Source organism: Myxine glutinosa, chromosome 1 (assembly GCF_964187855.1).
Source record: "Myxine glutinosa chromosome 1, kmMyxGlut1.1, whole genome shotgun sequence".
Classification (NCBI taxonomy): Eukaryota; Metazoa; Chordata; class Myxini; order Myxiniformes; family Myxinidae; genus Myxine; species Myxine glutinosa.
Window position 1 is genome coordinate 50,896,528 of NC_136261.1, and position 25,437 is coordinate 50,921,964.

At 43.5% G+C, this 25,437-nt stretch overlaps 1 protein-coding gene and 1 long non-coding RNA gene across 2 annotated transcripts in view; both read right to left on the reverse strand.

Moving 5' to 3' along the window:
* LOC144890652 (uncharacterized) overlaps positions 1 to 25,437 on the reverse strand; it is a 53,621-nt gene that overhangs the window by 22,488 nt on the left and 5,696 nt on the right. The gene's annotated exons all lie outside the window — the stretch shown is intronic.
* LOC137420993 (uncharacterized) lies at positions 3,120 to 4,712 on the reverse strand. The gene has a single exon (XM_078770911.1). It carries the CDS (start codon positions 4,659 to 4,661, stop codon positions 3,120 to 3,122), a length of 1,542 nt encoding a protein of 513 aa, XP_078627037.1. The 5' UTR covers positions 4,662 to 4,712.

A 25,437-nucleotide genomic window follows, 5' to 3' on the forward strand; every position in this document is an offset into this window, starting at 1 on the left:
CTGTGCATGAGAGAGAGCAATTTACTTTGGAAGAATTCCCAGGATGAGTTGATGTCAGAGGTGGTAGACCAGTCCTGATGATTGATGGCTGCTTGAAGACCGTGCCAGTTGGCCCGAGTGAAATGCCAGACTCGTCGACGCTGAGCAGGCTCCCTGAGAATAGTCAGAGAGATGTCCACTTTAACAAGCACATGATCAGATGAGCCGATTGGAGCAGAAGAAAAGCAGGAGACATTTTCAGGGAAGTTAGTCATAACCAAGTCCAGAAGAGAAGATGCTCTGTTGACTGAGATCCGGATCGGGAAATTGACAGATTGTGTCAGTCCCAGTGAGTTGCAGAAGTCCTTTGCTGAGGAGCCATGGCTAGTGGGAGAAGTACCCACACCCAGCCAACTGGCATGGTGACAATTGAAATCACCACATATGAGGAAGAGAGTTGGGATGAGTAGATAGAAGTTGGTCCATATTATCAGACAGCGAGATATAGATGGAGTCATCACTGTTTGGTGGACGGTACAACACACATATGAACAAGAGGTGGGAGCGAAAGGGAAGCCAGAGCCAGAGGTATTCCTGGGGGTGAGGTGGAGAGAGTGCAGTGCAGGGCGAGTGAGGAAGAGAGTTTTTGATAAAGATAGCAACCCCACCTCCAGGACGAGGCTCAGGTCTATCATACCGGAGGAGGGAGTAACCCGGGAGAGATACTAAGGAATCAGAGACATCAGGGAGGAAAGTTTCTCGTGGAGGAAAAAAGGTAAGATGGTGATTGGGTGAGGCACAATGAGGTGTTATTTGAGGAGGGGGAGAGCGAGGCAGAAGGTTGGGGGAGATGGAGGTGAGAGTTGGAAGGGGGAATAAGCAGGGAGGACGCTTTGAGGAAGGGTGAGAGGGGGGAAATGGAGAAGAAATGAGGGTGGGGAGATTTGAAGGGGAGGGGTGAGGGGGGAGGTAAAGAGAGGAGGGGTTAGGGGGGAGTTTAGGAGGGAAGGGACAAGGGGAGGGATTTGAAAGGGATGGGATATGGGGGATATTTGGAGGGGAGGGTTGAGGGGGAGTTTTGGAGGGGGGGGGGTGTGGAGGGAGTTTAGGAGGGAAGGGGCATGGGGAGAGATTTGAAAGGGATGGGTGATGGGGAGGATTTGGAGGGGAGGGGTGATGGGGAAGATTTGGAGGGGAGGGGTGAGATTGGATTTTAGAAAGTGTACGATAAATGGGAAACGAACATTTATTGCAAAATGAGTTTCTTGTGACCTTCGAGTCAAAAATACGTTTAAGGATGCTGGAGGGAGGATGGAGTGCAGGAGAGTTTAGGGAATGTAGAAAAGAGGCACTTTACGAGATGGATTTTTTTTTTGGGGATGAATAGATTTGGTGAACAAGTCGAAAGCAACCTTTTAAAGAAGAAGAAAAAGATGTTATAATATACGACAGAATACAGAACTTGAGGGGAAAGTTTAAACATTTTAAAGTTTAACAGTGAAAACTATCTGGGGAAATGGGGGAGAAACACGTGGTCGAAGAACGAACGAACGAATAAACGAATAAGAACAACGAATCAGAACAGAGAAGGAAATGTTTTTTGTTTTTTTTAGTTGAGATTTTAAACAAGGAAGTAGGGGTGAAAAGGCGAGGTTTATGGGGTGAAAAGACTGGGAAAAACAGAGAACAAAAGTTATTGGAGCACAAACGACGGACCGCTGAGAGAAAAACAAAGCCTCAAGGTTGGACATTGTACAAGGCCTCAAAAGACATGACACAAATTAACACGATTTTCTACACAGGTATGAAAGATTTACACCGAGAATCTTCCTCGGGACACACTATACGCACACACACCATAAAATAAATACAGTTATAACGAAAATACAAATGGGAACAACCACTTAACTTCGATTTCGATGGAGAGCGTGGACAGCTGCGAATAAACGAAACCTCGCCGGCAAGACCGGAAAGCGGGAGGTTGAAAACCTTTGAAAACTTGAAAAAACGGAAGTTGAAAACGTTGTTTTCCACCAATGCGTTAGGTCTTTTGGAGTGTCCCTGCTTCTCCTCTCTTTGTAATTTCCAACAATTCGACTTCAGATGTCCCCTCTGGTTACAGTAATAACATGTTTGTGCTTTACAACTGGCAGATGCATTTTTCGACCAATCAAACTGTCCACCCGAAGATGTCTGTATCAACGGACCCTTATGGTCTTCCCACTCCTCACGAACCACATTCTTGTTATACCACGTCGTACCGTAACCAGGAAGACCAAAACTTTTCTTGTCGGTGAGCTCATAATGATCTGCACAAACTACACTTCTTTTAAACCCACCAACTTTATGATCATTAAGGTGCATCCTTTTGTCGAAGGGGAAACTGTTCGTAAATTCTTCCATCAAGATAACCTGCCTTAGATTACCATAGTCCCCATCCACTTTCAGAGAATGATAATACCGATCAAAAATCATTTACTTGTCCCGAGCAAATTCAACAAATGTTTGCCCAGCCTGTATTTTTAAGGTTCGGAACTTCTGTCTGTATGCTTCCAGCACTTGCTCATCGGCCGACAACACAGTCCTTTTCCCTTCAGACTTCAGTTTTTTATTTTCTCTTTCAAACTCCCTTTCCTTTACTTTGTCTTCGAACTTTAACCTCAGCTGTCTTTTTCCGATTCTATCCTGACCAGTTCCACTCCATCATTCCTCCTCTTTAACCAAGGTTCTAAACCCATGTGACTCACAATAACCAAGAAATCTCAGACTTTCTCAAACTGGGTTTCACACAAGCCCCAATATGATCAGCTACAGCTTGGAACTCCCCCTCACGTAACAGTTCAACATCTTGCACTGAAAGCTCATTTTTTACTTCGCAGTAAATACAATAGAAACAGGAACATATACAAAACATGACAAAATTTTTTTTCTCATTGGTAAAATAATGAAAAATCCAAGACAGGTAGAAGTATAATTCAGATCCCAGAAGAGAGCCCCCAATTTGTTGTGGTACGCAAAACACAAAGCAAAGCACGGGGTCAAACACAGCTTTAATTATCGGTTGTAACAATGAGAACTATATACATATGCATAGAGAGAGAAAAAGAGAAAGTAAAAAAAACCCAATCAGGCCAACGAGCCTACTCTATCCATGAACGAGAAACCTGTGTTGGCATTGATCCGTGCTCATCATCGCCACTTTCACTCCAAGTGGATTTGTAAGGACGCTCTCCTGTGTGGGTCCTCATATGTAATTTCAAATTTTTGTTTTGAGGGAATCCTTTTTCACATATTGAGCATTTGTATGGATGCTCTCCTGTATGGGTCCTCATATGCCTTTTCAAATGGCTGTTCAAAGTGAAATCTTTATCACATATTGAGCATTTGTATGGACGCTCTCCTGTATGGATCCTCATGTGCATTTTCAAATCGCTGTTATAAGGGAAATCTTTATCACATATTGAGCATTTGTATGGACTCTCTCCTGTATGGATCCTCATGTGCATTTTCAAAACACCATTCAGAGTGAAATCTTTTTCACACATTGAGCATTTGTAAGGACGCTCTCCTGTATGGATCCTCACATGCCTTTTCAAATGGCTGTTAAAATTGAAATTTTTATCACATATTGAGCATTTGTGAGGATGCTCTCCTGTATGGATCCTCATGTGCATTTTGAAATCGCTGTTATAAGGGAAATCTTTATCACATATTGAGCATTTGTATGGACACTCTCCTGTGTGGATCCTCATGTGCATTTTCAAATCACCATTACGAGTGAAATCTTTTTCACACATTGAGCATTTGTGAGGACGCTCTCCTGTATGGATCCTCATGTGCATTTTCAAATCGCTGTTATAAGGGAAATCTTTATCACATATTGAGCATTTGTATGGACTCTCTCCTGTATGGATACTCATGTGCATTTTCAAAACACCATTAAGAGTGAAATCTTTTTCACACATTGAGCATTTGTAAGGACGCTCTCCTGTGTGGATCCTCATATGCCTTTTCAAATGGCTGTTAGAAGGGAAATCTTTATCACATATTGAGCATTTGTATGGACTCTCTCCTGTATGGATCGTCATGTGCATTTTCAAATGGCTGTTATAAGGGAAATCTTTGTCACACATTGAGCATTTGTATGGACACTCTCCTGTGTGGATCCTCATATGCCTTTTCAAATGGCTGTTAGAAGGGAAATCTTTATCACATATTGAGCATTTGCATGGACGCTCTCCTGTGTGGATCCTCATGTGCATTTTAAAATGGCTGTTGCAAGTGAAATATTTTTCACACATTGAGCATTTGTATGGACGCTCTCCTGTATGGACCCTCATATGCAATTTCAACGTGTTGTTTTGAGGGAAATCTTTATCACATATCGAGCATTTGTAAGGACGCTCTCCTGTATGGATCCTCATATGCAATTTCAAAGTGTTGTTTTGAGTGAAATCCTTTCCACATATTGAGCATTTGTATGGATGTTCTCCTGTATGGATCCTCATATGTAATTTCAAAGTATTGTTTTGAGGGAAATCTTTATCACATATTGAGCATTTGTATGGACGCTCTCCTGTATGGATCCTCATGTGCATTTTCAATACACCATTAAGAGTGAAATCTTTTTCACATATTGAGCATTTGTGAGGACGCGCTCCTGTATGGATCCTCATGTGCATTTTCAAATCACCATTATGAGTGAAATCTTTTTCACATATTGAGCATTTGTAAGGACGCTCTCCTGTGTGGATCCTCATATGCCTTTTCAAATGGCTGTTTTTAGGGAAATCTTTATCACATATTGAGCATTTGCATGGACGCTCTGCTGTGTGGATCCTCATGTGCGTTTTCAAATCACCATTATGAGTGAAATCTTTTTCACACATTGAGCATTTGTAAGGACGCTCTCCTGTATGGATCATCATATGCCTTTTCAAATGGCTGTTAAAAGTGAAATCTTTATCACATATTGAGCATTTGTAAGGACGCTCTCTCATGTGGATCCTCATGTGCATTTTCAAAGTGTTGTTACAAGGGAAATCTTTATCACATATTGAGCACTGGTGCGGGCGCTCTCCTGTGTGGATCCTCATGTGCATTTTCAAATAGCTGTTACAAGGGAAATCTTTATCACATATTGAGCACTGGTGCGGGCGCTCTCCTGTGTGGATCCTCATGTGCATTTTCAAAGTGTTGTTTTGAGGGAAATCTTTATCACATATCGAGCACTTGTGCGGACGCTCTCCAGTGTCGGTCCTCATGTGCATTTTTATATTACTCGGTGAAGCAAAATCTGTACTGTGTGCATCATACTTGTGATGTATTTGACTTTCGAGAACAGTTTTGTGTTTATTTAATTCCATATTAATCTTTGTGTTGCGAGCAACCGACATGCACATGTATGATAAAGGTCGTGAGTCTTCTTCTCGGGATCGTTTCTTCAAAAAAATCTTATTCGCAGTCAAGCTGGACCTGGATCTTGTTTGTGCAACATGACTTCTTCGTTGTTCTGCAAAAATGAAGAATAAAAATCATTTTTCATTTTTTTGGGAAACTCTAAATGCAAAATATTGAAAGATTTCGAAAAAATTTCATGTTCTGAATTCAAAATATTCATTTTGTCGGTTTCTGCTCAACCGTTGCAGAACAGGTAGTACTGCCATTTGCCAAATGAACATGTGGATCTCCCTTTGCAGAAGCACGTATTGAAGCTTCTGAGACAGATTAATTGTTGTTGTGTTGTTTGCATTCCACATTTACAGGACGGACATCACCTGCACAGAATTCAATGTCAGTCTTTTGCAGAACATTAACTTTAAAACACTGCCAAATACAAATCAGGCCAACAGGTAGCATAATCGATGTCACTTCTGTAATTCTGCCACCATTATGGGTGATGAGCCGAGGTGTTTACAACGAGAATTACATACGAGCTGGTGTGTGTTGCAACCATTTTATCAGAGGTAATTGTTTCCCAATGCCAGACTCATTATTACCATAAATTGGCGTATAAGCTGCACCCTAATTTTGTGACATTTCGCATTGCCTTCCTGTCTGGGAATTGTTCCACATGTTATCATGTACTGTATGTCGACGCCGGTTGCACCTCATTAAAGCCAAGTTATACTCACCAGATTTGTCGTAAATTTTCTGTCATACATTTGTCCCTGTGTTGCTCTTATACAGTGCATTCAGAGAGTATTCAGACCCCTGCACTGTTTTCACATTTTGTTATATTACAGCCTTATGCTGAAATCGTTTAAATTCATTTTTCCCCTCATCAATCTACACTCAATACCCCATAATGACAAAGAGAAAACAGGATTTTAGAAAGTTTTGCAAATTTATTAACAAAAAAAATCAGAAATATCACATTTACATAAGTATTCAGACCCTTTGCTATGACATTTGAAATTTCGCTCATGTGCCTCCCATTTCTCTTGATCATCTTTGAGATGTTTCTCCACCTTGATTGGAGTCCACCTGTGGTAAATTCAATTGATTGGACATGATTTGGAAAGGCACACACCTGTCTATATAAGGTCTCACAGCTGACAATGCATATCAGAGCAAAAACCAAGCCATGAGGTCGAAGGAACTGCCTGTAGAGCTCAGAGACAGGATTGTGTCGAGGCACCGATCTGGGGAAGCGGACAAAAAAAATCTCTGCTGCATTGAAGGTTCCCAAGAGCACAGTGGCCTCCATAATTCTTAAATGGAGGAAGTTTGGAACAACCACGACTCTTCCTAGAGCTGGCCGCCCGGCCAAACTGAGCAATCGGGGGAGAAGGGCCTTGGTAAGAGAGGTGACCAAGAACCTGATGGTCACTCTGGCTGAACTCCAGAGATCCTGTGTGGAGATGGGAGAAACTTCCAGAAGGACAACCTTCACTGCAACACTCCACCGATCTGGGCTATATGGCAGAGTGGCCAGACGAAAGCCAAACAGTTCAATCTTGGTTTCATCAGACCACAGAATCTTGTTTCTCATCGTCTGAGAGTCCTTTCGGTGCTTTTTTGCAAACTCCAAGCGGGCTTTCATGTGTCTTTCACTGAGGAGAGGCTTCCGTCTGGCCACTCTGCCATGAAGCCCAGATCGGTGGAGTGTTGCAGTGATGGGAGAAACTTCCAGAAGGACAACCATCTCCACACAGGATCTCTGGAGCTCAGCCAGATTGACCATCGGGCTCTTGGTCACCTCTCTTACCAAGGCCCTTCTCCAACAATTGCTCAGTTGGGCTGGGCGGCCAGCTCTAGGAAGAGTCCTGGTTGTTCCAAACCTCTTCCATTTAAGAATTATGGAGGCCACTGTGCCCTTGGGAACCTTCAATGCAGCAGAGATTGTTTTTATCGGCTTCCCCAGATCTGTGCCTCGACACAATCCTGTCTGTGAGCTCTGCAGGCAGTTCCTTCGACCTCATGGCTTGGTTTTTGCTCTGATATGCATTGTCAGCTGTGAGACCTTATGTAGACAGGTGTGTGCCTTTCCAAATCATGTCCAATCAATTGAATTTACCACAGGTGGACTCCAATCAAGGTGGAGAAACATCTCAAAGATAATCAAGAGAAATGGGAGGCACCTGAGCTAAATTTCAAGAGTCATAGCAAAGGGTATGAATAGTTATGTCAATGTGATATTTCAGTTTTTTCTTTTTAATAAAATTGCAAAACTTTCTAAAATCCTGTTTTCTCTGTGTCATTATGGGGTGTTGAGTGTAGATTGATGAGGGAAAAAATGAATTTAAACGATTTCAGCATAAGGCTGCAACATAACAAAATGTGAAAAAAGTGAAGGGGTCTGAATACTTTCTGAATGCACTTTGTATCAATATATTTTACACACACACACAAACACACACACACAAAGAGGTGGATACTTCGAGACCAGGGAGGGTTTCGTTCCACTTTCTGACACCCGCATGTGGAGATAACAACCAGCACACACACATGCAGACCTTCGTGCATGCCCATCATTACATATTGAGTAATAAGTGACAAATTTGTAATTTATTGGGCTACAGTACTGTGAGAATATCATTCCTTTGGTGTCGCATGCTTACGTCATGCGAGTGAAGGTGGCCGGATCATTTAAGCTTCTCGTTGGTTATTTAGATGTAAGCCTTTCATAATTGAGATTCTCGCTTACCCCACACGTATTGTAGCTTTGCTAGTTTTCTTTTAAGGGAGCGGTGAGGGATTCTGATATTTAACTGAAGTTGGAAGTTGAGGCTGCATAACAGGATGAGGGTGTGCTATTGCTGGTAAGATCAATTGGATAAAATTATAGATCACAAAAATGTATTTTCAAACTGAGTGAAGAAAATGTCACTTGTAACAAAGTAAAATGGCGTGTATGAAATGAATGAATGAATTAATTAATTAATAAAATGGCACGTATGTAATAACTTTATCAACATGAGCATTGTGTCCCTGGCAGTTCATCCATGAAATGGACAGTTTCTTGGAATGGCTCCAGTCACAAGGCCTGAGAGCGGAAACAGCTCAAGCAGTGGTCGATAAGCTTGGAATTGAGAATCAGAAGGTTATTCGAGCTTGCACAGAGTCAGATGCTTTGTGAACCGAGCTCCTCTCTCTCGCCAAAGAGAAACTTCAATTTGCAATGTATGCTGACTTGTGTAAATTTATGAATTCTTTTTTGAAACCGCAAGATGTCCAGATTGCAGGTTCTTCTCTGTTGGGAAGTCTGTTCATCAACTTGGAGAATGATATTCGGGAACTTTCAAGTTTCTCCCAAAAGTTTGTCAGATCCCAAAATGTGCAGCTGGAAAACGTTTCTGGGTTCTGTGGAATCGGGTTCAGTGATTTCTGCAGCCTCCGCTCTCAGGATGATGGATCAAGACCCAAGTCTCGTATGTTGCTTTCCTATACACCTTCGCTTGCCAATAAATACTTTGAAAGTTTCCCAAAGTGTTCTGTGTTTAACGGCACATTAAAGTTATCCACATGTGTTACGAGAAAAACTACTACCCCCATTAAAATGACTACCACCCCATAAAAAACCTCAAAATAAGGATGAGATTAATATTAAAACGCAGAAGGCAGCCTGAATGATAACAAAGAGTGTAGATGCAACCGCTCACCACCGGGTGGTAACAACACAGTTGCTCTTACAGCGCCTCAGTTGCCGCGAACGGCGTATCGGAAGGCACCAAGCCTGCATCTCCTATTTTATATCTGCGATTATTATACAATTCAGAATAATGACGAGATTAATATTAAAACTCAGAAACCAGTCCGAATAATAATAATGAGTGGAGATGCAGCCTCGGACCATCTGCTGTGAACAACACCGCTGTTCTTACAGCACATCCGGTTGCCGCGAATATTGTGTTTGAATGCGCCAGGCCGGCATCTCATGTTGTGCATCTTTGATTATTATTCCAGGTATGGATCGATTTCTCTTAAAATAGTGAATATTGAGGCACGATGTTGTTGAGTTTATTATTATCAATGTTGCAAGTAAATTCGCATAGTGCATTATTGGGTTGTTATTAGTTAAGGCCTACCAACTCGGGGAACAATGGAAGCATCGAGTCAAACCATCTCTGTCAATCCATCATACCAAATGTGTTCTGGGGACAATTATGGTACAGTGATACCGTGATTGATTACGTTGTTTGGTTAGCAATGTTATTTGTTGGGATATTAGGATTAATGCAAGCATTATGTGCATGATTAATTGAACGGTGAACAACACCACTGTTCTGACAGGACATCCGGTTGTCGCGAATATTGTGTTTGAATGCGCCAGGCCGGCATCTCATGTTGTGCATCTTTGATTATTATTCCAGTAAAAGAATTTGGAATTGGAATGGCGACTCTGCTCTGATCCATCTACCTCATCACCCTGCACCATCACACCGGAATATTGTTATAGTGCAACATTTTGGCGAGCCAGGCAGGAGTTTTTCATCAAGCACAAGAGCCTGAACCAACTTCTCTAGTGAATCGAACCTTTAAAAAAACAAACAAATGGCTACAGAGCAAAAGCTGTTGTCCAAGATGAATCTCGAACAGCTGCAGGAGAGTGCCAGCACTGTGTTAAATGAGTTAGACCAGGACCAGCTTATTGAGGCCTGTAGTTATTTGAAATGTTTTTCAGGGGAAGATGAGGCTTGGAGACAAAGGAACAGGCACACTTTGATCAGAGCAGCAGAACGTGAGTTAGACGTTGTTGAAGAACAACAGGAATGGGTTGAGGCACAACAGTTTGTGCAGAACTTCCTGGCCTTTGTGGAGACACTCGGAGAAACACACCAGGAACCTGGAGACGCAGTGTCAGCACGCCATCAGTTTGAACTCCTAAAAGCACAATGTTACAGGTTGCAGAAGTCCCAAGAAGAATCCAGAGAGGCATTGGAGGAAGGTCTTAGATCCCTCAGCCTAAAACTGGAAAGACGGGGCAGTTACACAACAGAAGTCCTCACACCGACACAAGGTAAACTCCCAGAAGTGACAATTCGACGAGAATTCAAAATTCAGGGACAAATTGGGGAAGGGGGTCAAAAGGATAGGCTGTCTTACACAAACCTCATGCACCAGATTGAGGCAGGCCTCTGCAAGAGACATGGGGAATTAGAGATTGATGATGCAGTATTAAAAGCAGTCAGCCCAGGACTGAGTTTGCGAAATATGTTGGAGATCAAGAATGACTTGACACTAGGGAAACTGAAGATCATTCTGAAGGGGTACTTCGAAGAGGAAAGCACAACTGATCTTTATCAGTGGATGGTGAACATATCACAGGGGCCCAGAGAGTCTGCACATAATTTCTTGTTTCAGGCCATTGAGCTCAAGGAGAAGTTGTTTCTGGCAAAGAAAGAGAACGAAGCTGAAGAACAGTTTAAGCCTGAATTGATTCAAAAGAAATTTCTCAGATCCCTAAGCACAGGGATACTGAACGACAATTTGAAATTCCAGATAAAGCCATACCTAGACGACCTGAACTCGACAGATGAACTACTAATTGAAAAGATGGGTGAAGCAGCTAGCTGGGAACAGGAGAGACAACAGAAACTGAGAAATCACACCAATCTCAAAGCAGTAAAGCTGACAGAAATCCAGACTGAGGTGGATGACAAGACAGCACATCAGATGGAAAAGCCTCCAGGTGCAACACACAACAAGGAAAAATCTGAGAAGAGGGAAACAGAATTCGGACCAGAATAAAATGCAGGCAATAGTACAGGAGTTTAAAGTGGAAATGAAGGAGATCAGGGAGATGCTGATAGCCTCAATGGGAATGAACAGCCAGCCGGGAAGACGATGGCCTTCTGAGCGAGGGTGCCAAGTCCGTCGGGAAGCAGGAAGGGGAGAGATCTGTGACCACTGTTTCAGGTGTGGTCAAGGCAGGCATCTGTCCCGGGGGTGTCGGGCTCCCTGCCAGATCCCGGGAAACGGGCAGGGGGCACTGTAAAGGGGCGAACAGTGACCCAAGAGGCAAGGCCCCCACCACAGAAGAAGAGTGGAAAGCTTGGTAGTACAAGGGGAGAAGTCAATGGTGGCCAAAGAGACAGAGTAAGTCAACCTGTGCTGATAAATCAGATAGGACTGGATGCATCATTCGAAAAAACAGTCCGGCTGAAAGATACAGGATAACGAGGAGCTGCGGATCTCAACGCCAAGCCAAATGCCAAGTTAGTGAGCCTCATCGGAAGGAGATGCCTTGTTCACTGCACTCTGGATAATGTGAACACTGCAGCTCTTTGGGACACAGGCACCCAAGCCAGCTTGTTGAATGAAGACTGGAGGAGAACATTCCTGTCACAGATACCGGTGAGACCAGTGGAGGAATTGTTAGGACCTGGCACTGTTGTGGGTGTTGCTGCTAATAGGTCAGAAATCCCCTTTCTGGGGTGGGTTGAAGTGGACTTCCAGCTCCACAGCACAGGAAGTCTCAAAAAAAGCTGCAGATCCCAATGCTGGTGTCAAGTGATCCGAATGTAGCACAAGAACCCATCAAAATTGGATACAATGTGATTGAAGAACTGCTCATGGGATCAGATGGGGCACCACCAAGGCGGATAGCAGTAGAAACAGTGAGACATGCCTTCTCCTTGGATGCCAGAACAGCAGAAACGTTCATCCAGCTCATAAAGGTGAGGCCCTCCGAGGGCGATGGGTGGCAAGTGCGGACAGGTCGATTACCGATCAGCATCCCACCAGGTCGGATGTTCACCATTCAATGTCATGCACATTCTGGGAAGCTGGAAGAAAAACGAACAATGCTATTTGCCCCAGCTGAAGGGCTGCAAGAGATGGTAGGGCTAGAAGTTGGAGAAGTACTGGTGATGGTTCACCCAGGCAACAGTCCAAAGACAGCCATCCCTGTTGTGAACACTACAAAACACAGCATCACAGTGGTCAAATGCTCCATGTTAGGACAACTGCAACCAGTGAAAACCGTCTACCCAGCAGCTGTGCGGCCAGTTGAAATGATGGCAAGCTCGCCGACACCAGCCATGACACCTCATATAAATGGTGAGGACATGTCCGGTGTGCTACCAAATGGCCAACAGTTCAGTGGGGAAGTGGCATGGGATCCACCAGTCAGCCTTGATGGTCTAACCACCGAGCAAGAGGTGACGGTGAAGAAGATGCTGCGAGAGGAGTGCTGTGCTTTTTCCAGAAATAAGGAAGATGTTGGTTTCATTCCATCACTGAAAATGCACATCACCCTTAAAGATGCAACACCAGTCCAGCAGACGTACCTCTCAGTCCCAAAACCACTGCACAAGGAAGTGAAGGAGTACCTGCAGGATATGTTGAATTGCGGGTGGATAAAACCATCAAGGTCTCACTCCTCCTCGCCCATTGTTTGTGTACGGAAGAAGGATGGGACCCTGCGTCTCTGCTGTGATTATAGGGAACTCAATCGTAAGTCCATTCCAGATCGCCATCCAATTCCGCGGATTCAAGATATGTTAGACTGTCTGAGCGGAAGTTCATGGTTCTCTGTACTGGACCAGGGGAAGGCATACCACCAGGGGAGTGTGGATGAAGAAAGTAGGCCTCTCACTGCCTTCATCACCCCCTGGGGCCTATATGAGTGGGTTCGCATTCCCTTCGGCCTGAGTTCTGCTCCGGTTGAGTTCCAGCTTAACATGGAGGAGTGTCTAAGAGGTCTTCGGGACGACATCTGCCTACCATACTTAGATGATAATTTAGTCCACAGTAAAACCTTTGAGGACCATGTCCATCACATTCGAACAGTACTCCAGCGATACCAACAGCATGGGGTGAAGCTCTCCCCCAAAAAATGTGATATGTTCAGGTGGAGAGCGAGATTCCTGGGGAAGATGGTGTCAGAGGAGGGCGACACCAATACACCATGGACCCGGCAGAAACTGCACCAGTTCAGGAATTGAAAAACCGAAAGCCAGCCACGGTTGGGGAGCTGAGGAAGGTCCTGGATTTCCTCTCCTACTACAGGTCTTACATACAGAACTTTTCACGGATCGCAAAGCCATTGTATGATGTACTGGCAGCCCCTGACCTTAAGTTACAGTCAAAGACAGAAAGGAAGGGGGGGAAGGAAAATAAAGATGGCAGAAAAACAGGCCAGTTGCCCAGTAAATGTCCTATTGTCTGGAGTGAAGAGCATCAACAGGCAGTGGAACAGATAATCAGCCACCTCACCAGCCCACCTGTCTTAGGTTCCCCTCAGTTTGATCAGTCATTTGTGCTGCACTGTGATGCATCACAGGAGGGTTTGGGAACAGTGTTGTACCAACGTCAGGAGGGGAAACTGCGGGTCATAGCTTTTGGATAAAGAACTCTCACCGCCAGAAAGGAAGTACAACCTGCATTCAGGGAAGTTAGAGTTCCTGGCATTAAAATGGGCGATATGTGAGCGCTTCAGGGACTACTTATACCATGCGCCCTCCTTCACTGTCTACACAGACAACAACCCACACACATATGGACTCACAACAGCAAAGCTGAATGCCACTGGACAGAGATGGGTTGCTGAATTGGCGGACTTCAACTTTGATGTCAAGTACAGGCCAGGCCGAATGAACGCAGATGCGGATGGACTGTCTCACATGTCTCTTGATTTCTGTAAGTTAATGGATGGGTGTACAGAAGGAATGAGTCAAGAGGTGGCTGAAGCTGTCATTCAAGGGGTGTCCAACACACAGAGGGACTTCATGCCACATCTAAGCCCATTGGCCATCAATGCAATGGCCACAGAGATTCAACTTGACTAGCCTTCTACCTCATTACATCCCATTCCACTGAGTCACCTCCAGTCAACTCAGAGAGAGGATCCTGTCATTGGCCCGGTGCTGAAGCTAAAAGACCAGGGTAAGCACCCAAGCAAGGCGACAGTAGAAAAGGAAAGCCTTGAGGTGAAGGCATTGCTGAGGGAGTGGTCAAAGCTGCAGGTAAATAGCAAAGGTTTCCTGTATTGCAAGACTGCAACAAGGACCCAACTCGTGTTGCCACGCTGCTACCATCCACTTGTATACAAGGAACTGCACAAAGATATGGGGCACCTGGGCTCGGAAAGAACGTTAGAACTTATCAGGGACCGATTTTACTGGCCAAGGATGCAGTGGGATGTGGAGAGATTTGTGACACAGGAATGCGAGTGCTTAATGAAGTGAAAACCAAGCCGGATCACGCGAGCACCCATGCTGAATATAAAGACCACATCTCCCTTTGAATTGCTGTCCATCGACTTCCTGCACCTTGAAACGTGCACCTTGAAAGGAGGGTATTAGTACATTCTCGTGGTGATGGACCATTTCACTCGATTTGCACAGGCATATGCAACAACCAACAAGTCAGCAAGGACAGTTGCCGACAAGATATTCAGTGAATTTGTGCTGAAGTTTGGTTTTCCCACACGAATCCATCACGATATGGGACGAGAATTTGAAAATCAACTGATGGCCCAGTTGAATCAACAAAGTGGGAATAAAGGCTCACACACCACACCATACCACCCTCAAGGAAATGGACAGGTAGAGAGGTTTAACAGGACATTGCTGGCAATGCTGAGGACTCTGACTGAAGAACAAAAACAAAATTGGAAGAACTCATTAGCAAGTGTGGTGCATGCCTATAACTGCACCCGCAATGAAGCAACAGGGTTCTCACCGTACTTTCTGCTCTATGGGAGGTCTCCCAGACTTCCGATAGATCTACTATTTGGATTTGACATTGAGGGGAAAGAGGGATCTTATGCTGACCATGTTGAAAAGTGGAGGAGCAGGATGAGAGATGCATATGAAATCGCAAGCAAAACTGCAGCCAAGCAGGCCACTCGGGGAAAACTGTCACATGACAAAAGAGTCTACGGTGTAGAGATACAAACAGGTGGTCGGGTTTTGGTGAGGAATGTTGGTGAGAGGGGAGGTCCTGGGAAGATTCGATCCGACTGGGAGGACCAGGTTTACGTTATTGTCGAAAGAAAGACGCCAGAGCCCAGTGTATGAGATGAGACCTGAAAATGGGACAGGCAGAGCCAGGACCCTCCACCGCAATCTTCTGTTGCCATGTGACTCCCTCCCGGTGGCAGAACCTCAGCAGAGACCGCACAGAGAGGAAACAGCACAGAGTGAGCGAGGACTGAGGAGAAGGTGGACACGCCACCAAGGTTCCATTGTGGAAGGGGTTGAGCCAGTTGGTGAGTCAGAAGACGAAATCTTTGAGGACCAAGCCCAATGGGGAACAGTGGAGGGATTGGATATCTCGGATCTCAACCCTGACGCCACAGCATTTCAACCACGGAGAAGGGTACAACGACAGCAAAATCCATCTCCATCTCCGGTGGTCATGCAGAAAGAACTACTGGAAGACTGGGGCCTCAGTGAAGAGGCAGGGGGACATACCAGTGAAGGACCACAAGAGCTCCTGGAATCGGAGGAAGAAGTAGTACAAGAAGACACCTCCAATGGCAACTATTCCCATCCAAAGAGACGGATTAAACCTCCACAAACATTGACCTATGAGTCACTGGGAAAACCATATTTGGTGAGAAAGATAGTAAGCACCCAGGAATCCAGGATTCAGTTGGTTGATGGAGACATCTTTAACTGCCCCCCAACAGAGACTCTTGCATACTGCATTAGCAGAGATTGCTCCATGGGAGCAGGAATGCTTACACTCTTTGAAGAGAAGTGCTCCGGTAAACAAGAGCTGTTCAGTCACACAAGGGAGACCGGAGATTGTGTGGTGCTAAAAAAAGGGAAAAGATTTGTGTACTACCTCATCACAAAGGAGAGTGCTGACCAGAGATCAATGTGCACCAGCTTGAAGGAAAGCTTGGAGGCAATGAGAAACCACTGCATTGCTCATGGAATAACCAAGGTCTGCATGCCAAAGAATGGATGTGGGTTGGAGGACTTGAATTGGAAAACGGTGCTGAAGATTTTGGAGGAGGTCTTGCAAGAAACTGACACCAGTATCTCTGTCTACTTGTGGTAAAAACCTCGGGAGTACGTACGAGTGATGGAAGAACGAACAGTTGTTCGGGTGAAGTGAATGTCGGGACGACATTTCTTTTGAGGGGGAGAGTGTTACAAGAAAAACTACTACCCCCATTAAAATTACTACCACCCCATAAAAAACCTCAAAATAATGATGAGATTAATATTAAAACGCAGAAGGCAGCCTGAATGATAACAGAGTGGAGATGCAACTGCTCACCACCGGGTGGTAACAACACAGTTGCTCTTACAGCGCCTCAGTTGCTGCGAACGGCGTATCGGAAGGCACCAAGCCTGCATCTCCTGTTTTATATCTGCGATTACTATTCCAGGTATGGATCGATTTCTCTTAAAATAGTGAATATTGAGGCATGATGTTGTTGAGTTTATTATCAATGTTGCAAGTAAATTCGCATAGTGCATTATTGGGTTGTTTTTAGTTAAGGCCTACCAACTCAGGGAACAATGGAAGCGTTGAGTCAAACCATTTCTGTCAATCCATCATACCAAATGTGTTCTGGGGACAATGATGGTACAGTGATACCGTGATTGATTACGTTGTTTGGTTGGCGATGTTATTTGTTGGGATATTAGGATTAATGCAAGCATTCTGTGCATGATTAATTGAACGGTGAACAACACGACTGTTCTGACAGGACATCCGGTTGCCGCGAATATTGTGTTTGAATGCACCAGGCCGGCATCTCATGTTGTGCATCTTTGATTATTATTCCAGTAAAAGAATTTGGAATTGGAATGGTGACTCTGCACTGATCCATCTACCTCATCACCCTGCACCGGAATACTGTTATAGTGCAACACATGCTTTATATCATGGAAAATCTATAATTAGTGATATCATGGAAATCCTCGATTGACCAATCTGAACGATTTCTTTGTCAAATTTTCATTCAAAAACAAACGACAACCCATTGCTGGATAAACTTGCAAAATGTGAAAATTGTTTTTTTCCCTTCAACAACTTCTATATTAAAAAGGGAAGAAAATATTCAATTCTCAAATTTTTATTTAAACCTAAATCAAGTTCTGAGTTGTAAACGAAATTTGAGTAACAGTAGTTTGCATGCTACATTTTTGTGCAGCATTGGGTTAAATGTCATGTTGTGTGCAGGTAAAGGTGATCTGGAAGAAGCAGCTAATTTCCAAAAGGATGTGCCTCAAAACGTTTGGAAATCATCTGTTCCGATTGAAGAGTCAAACGATTCATCAACACAAGAATCCAGCAGCACTTCTCCTCTTGTGGATCCAGGTTTGTGCGACCTAACAGGAAGTGCTGTATTACGCTTCAAAATGTCATTTGATTAATTTTCTGTGTCAGTCACATATTTTATGTAGACAGGAAAGTTGTTCCCAGTTTGAGGGGAAAGCAATTCCATTGTAACTCCAGCTGGAAAGTTTGTTACTTTGTGTAATGAAGTTTGGTTTGCGTTACAGTAAAGATTCCTCGTACATCCTCCTCTCTTTTTTTTGATCCTATCACCTCAAATCTCTTTCCTCCCTCCTACAAATCCACTAACTACCTTCCCATTTACCCAAGTATCATATCCATTCCCCTGTGTCCCCCAAATGTGTTGAAATTGATGGCACACACACGGGAGGGCAGATGCCTTGAAGACGTTTCTTACCTTTTTAAAGGTTTATTTGTCATGAATATGGGGGCAAACATGGATGACATGAGCAGTTTGGAACAGTCCAAGCAAATCAACAGACATGAGCAGGGAGAAGGGAGTATTCAACTTGTATGCAAGAAAATAAATAAAACCTAACCCACACCTGGTGCCACAGATTACTTTTGTACAAACATTTAAAATTGCAGGTGAGGACTTTGCTCTGATTGTGATGTGCAGGGTGGAAGGTGGAGAAGTTTCGCTTCTACTTAATTAATCAAATTGAGACCATCCTTCTGCATGAGTGTCCCTGTAGCTAATTACAATTCTGTCTGTATTTTCATCTTTTAGGAAAATCACAGAAATATGAATGGTGTATAAAATACTCTGAATAGGTACATGTGGAAAATGTATTAATGTGCTGTGCCAATGAATAATGCTATACTGTGGATTTAAAAAACTGTATGATCAGCAAATTCTTCTCCATGCATGCATCTTTCAGTGCAAGTAAGAGCAGATGTACATTCATCTAATTTGACTCTTCCAATGCAAGTGGTACACTGCAGTGTAATGATTGCCAAATGATTCCAGAGGAAAAAGTTACCCATGGGGTAACTTTTCGAAAACTCATCTTTCAGTTTGACATCTCAAAGCGTACCTACTGGTTGTCATGGCTTGCATGAGCAGATCCAGATGCGGGACCAGAATGTCTGAAATTCCCACAGGTCCTTGGGGTTCTCCTGGGAAACTTCAAAGGACTTTGCTCTGATAAAGAGAGAAATCTGGGAGAAAACGGCAGAAGAAGACTTACCTGATTTGCTGTATTATGTTGCATATTCTGTGCTGTAATCAAGTTAACTTTTCCATGGAGCTCTGCTCAACTTTTGTATGCGTATGTACTGTGTGAGGTAAATCAGAGCTTTATCAAGCCAAGTTTCTTCTCCAATAAGAAATAAAAATCTCTCCAACCGAAGCAAAGGTGTCTGTGAACATTGCTCAGACAAGCACACCTCACCAGTTCTTCAACAAAGGTGATGATGCAGGAAGGCAATGAACATCATAAACCGATTTTTCACAGTTTTATTGAAATCTTCGAATGCTCCTCTTGAACCCGGTTTTAGAAAATCAATTGATGTTGCTTGATGAATGGAACAATATCTTCAAGGTTGCTTCAAGCTTTCTTTTGGTGTTGAAGAAGTTGAGGTACCACTGAGTACGTGGGTGTTTCTTACTGTTCGTGTTAGTTGCTTGAGATGACGTTCATCTTGAAACGTTTTTGATGAGTGCGTAATGTGCTTTCTCAACTTGAAAATAGAGAAGGTCAATATGGTTTTCTTCATTGTTCTAGGTGTTCGACTTTCTTCATCCATAGATTTTCTTAGAAGCTGCTTTTACCATATGAGTGAATGCTTTGAATGTTTCCTTTTCAAAGTTATGAATATATTCTAACTTCATCGGGAACGTCAATCCATCAACCTTTCGTGTATTTCATACTTGCCATGGCTTAGCCTCCCAGGATTCCACTTTGGTCGGTGATCTTGTGCGCTAATAGACGAGGAAACATTTATTATCTCGATGTTTTTTCACATTCACCACCACTGTGTTTTAGCGTTATCCCCTTCAATAATACAATGTCGGAAGAAAGACCGATTTTAAGGTGTGTATTTCCTAGAAAATGATTTTATCTACTATAAATCTGCTTCCTTCCATGTTCCTGTCATCATTCATTTCATAGTTGTGAAGTTCATCATGAACACTGTCAATCTTGAAAACTTCAACATGAAGTCATAAACTGAGGGGGATCGTACTCATGTCAGGGGTTTGGACGGCGTGGGGCAATGTTGATTAGAACAGTGTTTGTCTATCCATACACCTACAAGCGTACACCAATCAGAGTGGAGGATCTGGCCACATGATCACCACATTTACATGTTTTACTCTAAAAGGAAATATAATAACCTGTGGAATGTTTTTGGGGTCCCAGCGGTTGTGGTAAGGGTAGGTAGGAGGTTTCAGAAATTCCTCAATACAATTATGATTTTTCTTCCTCAATACAATTATGGTTCACTGGTTTGATAACATCTCAATTAAATTTAGATTTAACATTATATTTTGATGTGTTAACTTGTGATTGGAATGATGAATGAAGCTGTTTGGAATTAAAATAGAGAGATATTGAGTTTAAAGCAGAATGAGAAAATGAGGAAAATGTTTCCATCCGTGACATTCGCAGATTTCCCAATTTGCAGTTTCACCATCAACTAGACATAGCAACATTCAGATTGGGAACGTTTTTTTTTAAAGTCCAAATACAGTGAAACCTTGACTTACGAGTGCATCAACTTTCGAGTTTTCCGAGATACGAGCCGTCGCTCGGGCGGTTTATTGCTTTGAGATGCGAACCGAGATCTGAGTTACGAGCTTACGCCACCCGCCACCAGGTGGGTTCCGGTCACGTGGTTATCTTGCCGTGCAAGCATCTCTGCCGTATATCGCTGCTGCTTTGTTTTCGCATTTTGGTTATTTTGGAGCTTACGCCACCCGCCACTAGGTGGGTTCCGGTCACATGGTTATCTTGCCGTGCAAGCATCTCTGCCGTATATCGCTGCTGCTTTGTTTTCGCATTTTGGTTATTTTGGAGCTTACGCCACCCGCCACCAGGTGGGTTCCGGTCACGTGGTTATCTTGCCGTGCAAGCATCTCTGCCGTATATCGCTGCTGCTTTGTTTTCTTTACATTGTTTATTACTACTTTACATTATAAAACCAGTTTATTTATTTACATTGAAGGAGTCTGGACTCCAGCAGAATACGGATAAAAGGATGGCAAGGCACAAACTCGTCCGAGAAGATGTTTATTCGTAAAACCAACTCGGGAACACTAAAAAGCCCGTTTATCGGACTGCCTTATAAAGCAAAACCAAAAACCGAAACCGAAAGCCACGCCTCTCAAGCGAGGCGTGCTTCGGTGGTCACGTGATCCACAGGTGTAGCTCATTATACCCGCACGCGCGGGATGCTTTGGCGGTCACGTGACCAGCCACTCTGGCGCCGGGGATCCCCGCCGGTGACGTCACCGGCTGGAGCAAGGAGATTCTGATGCCGGTCTTGCTTGGGGGACCCATGGGTCGCTACAACATTCTCTTTTATTATGAACAGTATATACGAGGTCGTGCTTGTTTATACATTATTTGTTATTTATAAAGTACATTTTTCTTATTTAAAAACACGTAACAAAAAAAATTGGTGTGGTTTTTTGGGGGCTGGAACGGATTAATAGCATTTCAATGCCTTTTAATGGGGAAATTTAATTTGAGAAACGAGCAAATTGAGTTACGAGCTCGGTCACAGAAAGAATTAAACTCGTAAGTCAAGGTTTCACTGTACTTCAAAAACCTGCTGTCAATTCCTGACGTTTGACTGAAGGTGGCACAGGTATGTGGAATTTATCGATTCATCATTTGCCATTCGTTGGTTTTTCACAGAACCATTTTTACCCAAGTCAAGTCATTCAATTCACGGAGAGATCATTTATCCAGAAGAGGTTGTCTCTGCCTGAAATGAAAAAAATTGAATACATTAAAAAATTTAAAATACATTTTTTGGTAACAGCTAACTGGTATCCCCACCCAGGTCCTACTATCCTCATCAAGCAAGCCTGGCTATGCTATTGTTAGGCTATTGGTATTGTATTTTTTAAACCAGGTCGAGGCTTGTGTAAGAGCTAACCCATATATAATAAAGGTAGCGGAGACAAGTGGCGGAGAGAGAAGGAAGCACAAGAAGAGCAGAGAACAGGGACTTCGGCAGATCTGTGTGAGGGAGGGCTGGGGTGAGGTAAAGGATAAACAGGATGGACAATACAAGGACTTTCAGGAAGAGAAAAAAACGGCATTTGTTAAAAATGGATTTGGGGTATATCCATGGGGGTGGAAAAGATCAAGGAGTTGGATGGGGGAAGATAAAAGATTGGGGTGGACAGCAGTCTTGAAGACCTGGAGGGAGGAGTGGGATTGAAAAGAGTGTGGGAATTTGTTCCAGAAGCGGGGAAAAAAAGAGGAATGAAAGAGTGAACGTGAGCAGAGTGTCTCGATTTTGGCAGTTTCACCAGAATAGGGTTGCTGACAGTTCTTGTGTGTCCTGCAATAATAATTAGGGGACAGATCAGGGGAGCTAGGCCGGAGAGGAGTCGGTGGAAGACAGAAAGGCCGCCAACTTGCCTGCAGTGAGAGGGTGAAAGGCCCTCAGCTTTATTTTGGGAGACACCAGCGATTCTAAAATCCTTTGATTTCACACCAAGAAGCAGAGCTTGGTGTGAGGCAGCAGTACCAGCCCAGAGGGGAAAGCAGTACTCCATCAAGCTGAGGATCAAAGCTTTTTATGTGGTGAGGAGCTCATTGGTGCCAAGGAAGGACTTCATACGACAAATGATGCCCAGTGAGGCCAGCTTGGAAATGTGGTTTTCCCTTGAAAGATCATTGGCAGATAATGAGACCCAAACGCCTGAGTGACAGAACTTCTTTGAGAGGATTGTTGAGAAAGTGGATGGGAGGGTTTTCCAGATGATTTTTTCGGAGAGACATAGTGAGATTGTGAGATTTGTCAGGATTGAATGGCATGTTCCACTTGCTTGACCAGTTTGTGATTTTATCCAGGTCGGCATAGAGTGAAGAGGCTGCTGTCTGCCGATCTGAGGGTTGAGATATGTAGCCGCAGAGGGTGGATTCATCAGCAAATAGATGGAGGATTTTCCAGAGAGCTGGAGAGATCATTAATGAAGACCAGAAGAAGCACAAAGCCCAGAATACTGCCTCGAGGAAGTCCAGCCTGGACAGGAAGAGGAGATGAGATAATTCCATTTTGAGCCACACGTTGACTACGACACGAGAGGAAGTCCACGAGCCATGCGTGGAGTTTTCCATGGATAACATAAGATGAGAGTTTGGTGAGCAGGGCGGGGTGCCAGGCGGTATCGAAGGAACGAGGAACGTCAAGGGAGAATGCTCTGATTTCCTATCTGGCGTTGAGGACCTCCATCCATTGTTGAGACAGCAGAAGCAGCATGTCCAAGTAGAACGACCTGGTCTGAATCCAAATTTATAATCAGAGATCAAGCCATTGGAGAATAGGAAGGATTTCATATCAGAAACATTTATGTATTCCATGACTTTGCTGATGATTGGGAGCAGGCTGACTGGTGTGCAGTTGCAAGGATCTGTTTGTGCACCTTTTTGTGTTGAGCGGTAATGTTGGCCGATTTCCAAGCAGATGTGATTTTAAAGCAATAAACAAAGAACTGAATGTGGCTTTTAATTCTAATAATTTTTGAGGTGTTGCAGATGAAAATGCAAACCCATCAGGTACCACCCCTAAAAATAGGATGGTCATGATGTCATCTGCATGACGTAATCAAAGGCATGGTTGTCTCAACGCAATGGATAATGGCCACGTAACTCTCTTCACATTCATCAGAAAGTGAGTTTGATGAAGATTTTTCTGATCAAGAATTCCTTGATCGTGAAAATCATAACAAACACGACCCGCAGCAAAATAAATCCCTTGATGACGATGTGGGTCACCTCGATAAAAATTGTCATTTTTAGGGGGGGCCTGGCCAATCAAGCATGCAATTGTATTGAGGAAGACAAATCATATTTGTATTGATGAATTTCTGAAACCTCCTACATACCCTTACCACACCCAATGGGATTCCCAAAAACATTTCACAGAAGGTTATTATATTTCGTTTTCCTTAAATATGCAAATGTAATGGTCATGTGAGCAGATACTCTGCTCTGATTGGTGTACGCTTGTAGGTGTACGGACAGACAAACACTGTTCAAAACAGCATTGCCCTACACCGTACAAACCCTTCACGTGAGTACAACCCTTCAAGTATATTACTTCATGTTAAAGTTTTCACGATTGACAATGTTCATGATGAACTTCACAGCCATGAAATCACAGCTTCACAGCAACGATGAAGACAACCATATTCATGATGAACTTCACAGCTATGAAATGAATGGTGACAGGAACATGGAAGGAAGTAGATTATTGATAGAATCATTTTCTTGGAAATACACACCTTACAATAAAACTCTTCATTCAAGCTTCTTCCTATATCGAATTACTGAAGGGGATAACGCTAAAACACAGTTGTGGTGAATGTGAAAAAAAATCGAGATAATAAATATTTCCTCAAGTCTATTCGCACATACGATCACCCACCAAAATGGAATCCTGGAAGGCTCAGCCATGACAAGAAGTATGATGTACACGAAAACTTGATGGATTGACGTACCCGATGAAGTTAGAATATATTCATCAATTTCAAAAGGAAACATTCAAAGCATTCACACATATGGTAAAAACAGATTTTAAGAAAATACAAATACAAAGGAAGTCGAACACCTGCAACGATGAAGAAACCCATATTGACCTTCTCTATTTTCAAGTTGAGGAGAAAGCACATTACGCACTCATCAAAAACGTTTCAAGATGAACGTCATCTCAAGCATCAAACAGGAATGGTAAGAAACACCCATGTACTCAGTGGTGCCTCAACTTCTTCAACACCAAAGAAAGCTTGAAGCAACCTTCAAGATATTGTTTCAACCATCAAGTAAGAGCAACCGATTTGCCAAAAGCGGGTTCAATAGGAGCATTCGAAGATTTCAACAAAACTGTGAAAAATCGGTTTATCATGTTCATTGCCTTCCTGCATCATCACCTTCCACCCTGCACATCAGTCAGAGGAAAGTCCTCACCTGCAATTTTAAATATGTGTGCAAATGTAATCTGTGGCACCAGGTGTGGGTTAGGTTTTATTTACTTTCTTGCATACAAGTTGAATACTCCCTTCTCCCTACTGATGTCTGATGATTTTGCTTGGACTGTTCCAAACTGCTCATGTGTTACGTGCTCCTCCCCAAACCCCGGTCACGGTGTACATCCGAGCCCAGGGGGGTTGACTCCGAGTGTCAAAGATCAATGGTGAAACCACACCAATTGTTACCAACAAACAAGTATTGTATTAAGATCACACAAGAATAACAGCACAATAACAATATTAATCAATTGTACAACCAATATATCATTCCTATGATGGTACCATCAGTTTCGTACAATATAACTCACTGTGCTCCAAGTGAGCGAAAATAACATTCCCAATGTCTCTGTCCCAGCTTCAAACCAAAGTCGATCCACGCTCTAGTGATCGTCAGAACGATGTTGTACCGAGACCAGAATCCCGCTCGGTTGACAGTCACACTGCCAAAGATAGGCAAAAGTGTCCTCAAGAGGCGGCTGGGAAATCACACCTTCGGGTATGGACGTTCAACGGCTCCCAATCAGCGAACTGCAAATTCA

Coding starts and splice junctions, on each gene's coding strand:
- LOC137420993 (XM_078770911.1), bottom strand. CDS start 4,661: ATGCACATGAGGATCCATACAGGAGCGCGTCCTCACAAATGCTCAATA.